At 21.6% G+C, this 5,367-nt stretch overlaps 3 protein-coding genes across 8 annotated transcripts in view; 2 read left to right on the forward strand and 1 right to left on the reverse strand.

Annotated features, from left to right (window-relative positions):
• The first annotated feature begins 892 nt into the window (after positions 1–892).
• LOC102681735 (DNA-directed RNA polymerase III subunit RPC9-like) lies at positions 893–1,823 on the forward strand. The gene is made up of 3 exons (XM_006616210.2): positions 893–1,161; positions 1,239–1,509; positions 1,597–1,823. Exons 1-3 carry the CDS (start codon positions 1,154–1,156, stop codon positions 1,693–1,695), a joined length of 378 nt encoding a protein of 125 aa, XP_006616273.1. The 5' UTR covers positions 893–1,153; the 3' UTR covers positions 1,696–1,823.
• Positions 1,724–3,145, reverse strand: LOC102681507 (density-regulated protein homolog). 2 transcript variants are annotated; one of them, XM_006616208.2, is made up of 5 exons: positions 2,712–3,145; positions 2,521–2,605; positions 2,238–2,417; positions 2,016–2,155; positions 1,724–1,887 (listed from the first exon to the last, which is right to left on the reverse strand). In XM_006616208.2, exons 1-5 carry the CDS (start codon positions 2,811–2,813, stop codon positions 1,843–1,845), a joined length of 552 nt encoding a protein of 183 aa, XP_006616271.1. In that variant the 5' UTR covers positions 2,814–3,145; the 3' UTR covers positions 1,724–1,842. The 2 variants fall into 2 exon arrangements, with proteins under 2 accessions (XP_006616271.1, XP_006616272.1); XM_006616209.2 differs by having other exon boundaries at positions 2,238–2,414; positions 2,712–3,076.
• A 64-nt stretch (positions 3,146–3,209) lies between these two features.
• LOC102681121 (clustered mitochondria protein homolog) overlaps positions 3,210–5,367 on the forward strand; it is a 10,505-nt gene continuing 8,347 nt past the window's right edge. The window contains exons 1-2 of one of the 5 annotated variants that reach the window (XM_006616206.2): positions 3,210–3,350; positions 3,418–3,545. In XM_006616206.2, coding sequence (XP_006616269.1) covers positions 3,455–3,545 — 91 coding nt within the window. In that variant the 5' untranslated portion in view covers positions 3,210–3,350; positions 3,418–3,454. Of the gene's footprint in view, positions 3,546–5,367 lie in introns of all 5 variants that reach the window. The other 4 variants (XM_031510696.1, XM_006616205.2, XM_031510695.1 and 1 more) reach the window with 4 other exon arrangements.

Raw genomic sequence — 5,367 nt, forward strand, 5'->3', positions numbered from 1 at the left:
TTTATTATATAAATTCATTATATTAAAATAATAAAATTATTTTATTATAAATAAATAATTAAATTATAAGAAAAAATAAAATATAAAAAAATAATATTTCTATTTTTCATTTATATGTATTGTGTATGTATACTATTTTTTTAAATAATTTATTCCAAATATTATAAATATATATATTATAAATATTAAATGTATTAAATAATATTATAAATATAATTAGCATATTTTATTTTTATAATTATCGAATTTTTAAAAGGATTTAAGAGCCCTTAAAAACTATGATTAATCAACTTACATTTTTATAAGACTTATAAAATATAATCACAGTTAACTATGAATCGTAGAGCGCATATCATATACATGCATTTTGTATGTTAAAATCAAGCATCTATATTATCTTCATATATTTAAATATGTTATTTAGACAAACCATTCCATAAAAGTGATTATAATGACGTATATACATATTCTTTGAATGGCTTCTTAATCAATTTCAAAAATTGATTTAGAAATTTTTATGCAATATTAAAAATAGAATGAATGCATAAATACAATTTAAAACGAAATTTTTTTGTTTATTGTTCATTTTTTTTCAAACCATAAAATTATATATTAAATTTTTATTAAAATCATCAGATACATTAAAAAACATTAATAACAATAACAATAATAAAAAAATTAATAATAATAATGAATAATAATTAACACTATTATTTAGAAAATTATTTTATTGTTCTGTATAAATTATTTTAAATATATTCAAAAATATACATATAAAATATACTTATATTTATGAAATATAAATTTTATGTGAAAAAGAAAATATATATATGTATATTATTTAAAAATATTAATAATTAAGCGCGGAATTCAAATTTTATGCTTTACGCGTACTAAAATAATTTTGTAACTACATTTTGTAATTACTCTTCTTTATCAAAAGATTAAATCTTAGATTTTTATTAAATAATTTATAACATATTCTTTGCTATAATAAATAACCTTGTAAAAAATTATATTTATAAATTTTAATAAATTTGTAATTATATTATGTTTAAATTATATTAAAACATAATAGTAACATAACCTCACATATTTACGTTGTAATTCATTAGTACTAATAGTACTAATACATATTGTTTAAATATTCAATATGGAAGTGTAAGTATTTATTTTTTATATTTATAATTATTTTAATGAATAAATATTAAAAATAATTAAAATAAATTTCATTTTAGACTTAAGGAATGTTCAGCATACTTAAGTAACTATGAAGTTCTGAATATTCTACAGAATATAAAAGCAAATAAAAAACAAAAAATGAAACAAAATCAATTAGCAAGTATAACATATCAAACTATCAGATATTTAGAAAATACTTCATGTAAAATCCAATCTCCAGAAAAAATTAAAGATTTTTTACGAGCAATGGAACCTTTCAAACTTACAAAATGTGAAATATTAACTCTTTTGAATGTATGTCCTAAAACACCTCTTGAAATACAATTGGTAATATATCTAAAATATAATATAATATATCTAAAATATATTATAAAAAATATGTAATAAAAAATTATATATACATATATTTTTTAGATTGTAGAAGATAGTGAAGATCGTTTGACTGATGAAGAAGTAGATTCTTTACTTCAAGTAGTAGCAAATTATTTAAATGAAAATGAACAAGATGGATAATATGGTTTTTCTATTTTAACTTTACAAATTTTTTAAAAACATTTTATATATTTTATGTACATTTTGTATATTTTATTTATAGCAAACAAAGAAATGAAAATGATATAATATTAAATACATTATGCAAATAAATTTTTGGTTGACTCATTATCTCTTCTGGTCCCCAAGATCATCTATAGAATCTTCATCAATCTGAAGTTATATTAAATATTAAATATTATAATTTATATAATATGTATATATTATATAATGTATATATTATATATATTATTAATATTATGTATATATTAACTATATATCTTAATATATATCACTCTTACTTGTGGCCATTTTTCTGGAATTACTTCAAATAATTCATCTTTCACATCTCCTTGTATAACTATTTCATCATCTCCTGTTACACTAGATCCACATGCAAATTTACTACCAAAAAATTTTGCAGCTACTTTTAAATCTATATCTATAAATTAATGTAAATAAGACTTTAATTTAACAGCTACAATTATTTTAAATATAAAGTTTAAATAAATATTTTATATTACCAAAAGTGCTAAGACCTGTAACAACAGTAACTGATTTCTTTTTTCCTCTAGGTGCTCTAGATACAGTCACTAATTTTGGTACATCTTCTTTTTTCTTTGTTTTAAGCATACCTTTACCACCACGTTTTTGTCTTTTTTTTTCATCTTCACCTCCACCTACTTCTGTATTATTATCTTCTACTACATATAAATAGTTAAAATTATAAAAAAATAAAATTTATAATTTATAAATAATATGAGAAGAAGAACTATGAGAAGGATTTTATATAAAAATTATATTTACCTAATTTAACTTTTTCAAATTCTGTTGGTAAATTTCTTTCTAACCATTGCTTACATTTTTCATATTCTGGATAATATTCACAATACTATGATACAAGTAAAAATTAAAATTAAAAAATCCAAAGATTATTATTTTGTCATATAATATGAATTTCATATATCAAATATTTGAATTATGAAAAATTATTTTACCTCAATAGGAAGAGAGCAGTTTCCACAATATTGTACTTGAATTGGATAAATGATATTAGGATCAGGTCCTAAACGTAAATTTGACTGTTCTTCTATCGACATTCTTTCAGACGCTTAACCTTACTTTTGTACAGTTTGATATGGATTTGCTTGACAAAACGTTAAGGTTTTTTCAATTTTCTTAATTTATTTTTTTTTTCTGAGAAATAAATTTTTATTGATCTATAACACGTTTTTTAAACAAAGTACGGACTATCACTTATTCAAATGAATAGCACGTAAGGTAAGCAATCTGATATCTAGTAATTTTAATTTCGTTTTCTAGATTCTTAAAATATCTCTATTTCTACCAATCAATTGTTACCAATCAAAAAATGCTCCAATAACATTCAACTTCAAAAGGAACTGCATCATTTGATACATCAGTAACGACAAATAAACGTTTAAAAAATACAAGGGGTGGATCACGTGATCAAAAACTCCAATCAGAAATTTTCATTCAATAATCTGCTAGACAAGAAGACCAATCATATATATTAGACTTTGTACTTCGTTCGAAACGCACGTGCAATAGAGAAAAGCGGCTCGGAGCACCTCAGAGTTAGTGTGTTACCTCGTGAAAAGAATCGGGACGTCGTTGTGAGTATAATTTCTAAAAAGTGTGCACGCGTGTTACTGTGAATAATAAGAACGTGTTAGTTTCTAGAGTCGTGTGAAAATTTGAAAGAGATTGTCAAAGAAAGATGACATTGGGCGCACAAATTGAGACCTCTACTGAAAATGGGAGTATGAAAATTCCTCTGTTAAATGGTAATGAGAACCGAACGAATACTGGTTAGTATATGTTAATTTTATAATCAACGAGTAATAGTTTTCTCATTTTTTATGGTTAAACTATGTAACCACTTGTGTTATATAATGATTTGGTCAGGTTACCATGTTCTGTTCGTTTTAATGTGAGCCTTTAACGATGCCGCTTTAGCCAAAAGCCGGGCCCTTGATGTTATGTAACGCGCGAATTGCGCGAATCTATGTATTGCGGGGTCATGTGAGTTACAAGTTTTACAATAGAGAAAGTAGCAGAAGACATGATTCGCGGTAGCAGACGAATTTTTATCGTTTATGATTATAATTATTATAAAATTGTGATTTTTTTCTTTCAATATTTTTACCCGTTAGCAAGATGTTACACAAGAACGAATAAACGTATTTTTGATATGTTTTTTCTTTGGAAAATGCATCTTTAAATTAATGTATTTATATATTTAATTATTTTCATTCTGTTTTTCCTATTTTGTATTATTATCAAGTTATATCCATAATCAAAATATGATGAAAATTAATCTCTTTGAAACACGTGATTAATTTTTCCCTGGATGATGAAACCATGTTACCTGCCCTGTTTAATCATTAATTTTGTTACATCTTACTTTAATGTTTCAAAATTATCTTTATGTGAATGTAATCACTTTATTTTTATTTTTATATCTTATATTTGTTTTTATTATGTTTAAGATGGTTATTTTTAATTTATGTATTAAATTAGTAATAATCTTTATCGTGTAAATAATATATATTTTATTTAGTGATTTTCATTATACATGGTTACTTAGAATGTAATAATTATACAATATCTACATAATAAGAATTATATTAAATTATAATATTGTATAATTGTATTTTATTTTGTGTTAAAATAATATTTTAATTTTACATGATTTTATAACACCCGTTACATTTTATAATAACCCGTTTTCAAAATTTCATAATCAATAAAAATCAAATATGATTTGAGAAAAACATAAATTTTCAAGAGAATAAAATTATTTATCATTTTGAATAGATCTATTCTGTTAATTTATTATTTTTTTTTCTTAGAACTTTCATTTTGTAAAAAAAAATCGAAGAAAAACACGTGCATGTTAATGACCTCTTATGCATAGGCGTAAAAACACGAAAATTTAAAATCATAAAAAACATAACTAAAATAATAAAATATTTAATTAATTGTAGTTGATTTAATTAATATATAATTTTATAATTATTTAATATAAAATTTATTTTTTATAATTAATTTAATAATCATAATTAACAATTATTTATTTAAAGCAATATATATTAATATATTATTATAAACCGATATATATATATATTGTAAATATAATTTTTTTAGAATTGTTTCATAATTATATTTATATTTATTTTTTTAATTATAAAAAATTCTTTTTATAATATTTGAAAATAATAAAAATGAAAAATATTACTAGACAGTAATGGTTTCATAAAGGATCACGTGTTTTGAAAGAACAATAGTGAATTGCAAAGAATTATCGATAACAGGGGTTATCGGTATTCTTTCTGACATGTTGCCTTTCATCTTTGATTCTGATAAAATATTTTACTAAAATACTACATTTCACATAATTTTGAAATTTAATATATTAAATTTGTATATTGTAATTAATACAAACATAAATTATCGATTATTTTACTCCCTACCTCCATCCCTTTCTCCCTCCCTCCCTTTCTCCTTCCCTCCCTCTCCCCCTTTTTCTTTGTATATATATATATATTATTTTTTTATTATAAAAGTTTTTTTATCTAAATATTTTTTCAAATAGTACATTGTGTGTGTGTGTATATATATATATATATA

The sequence above is a fragment of the Apis dorsata genome, unplaced genomic scaffold (assembly GCF_000469605.1).
Source record: "Apis dorsata unplaced genomic scaffold, Apis dorsata 1.3 scaffold_256, whole genome shotgun sequence".
Lineage (NCBI taxonomy): Eukaryota > Metazoa > Arthropoda > Insecta > Hymenoptera > Apidae > Apis > Apis dorsata.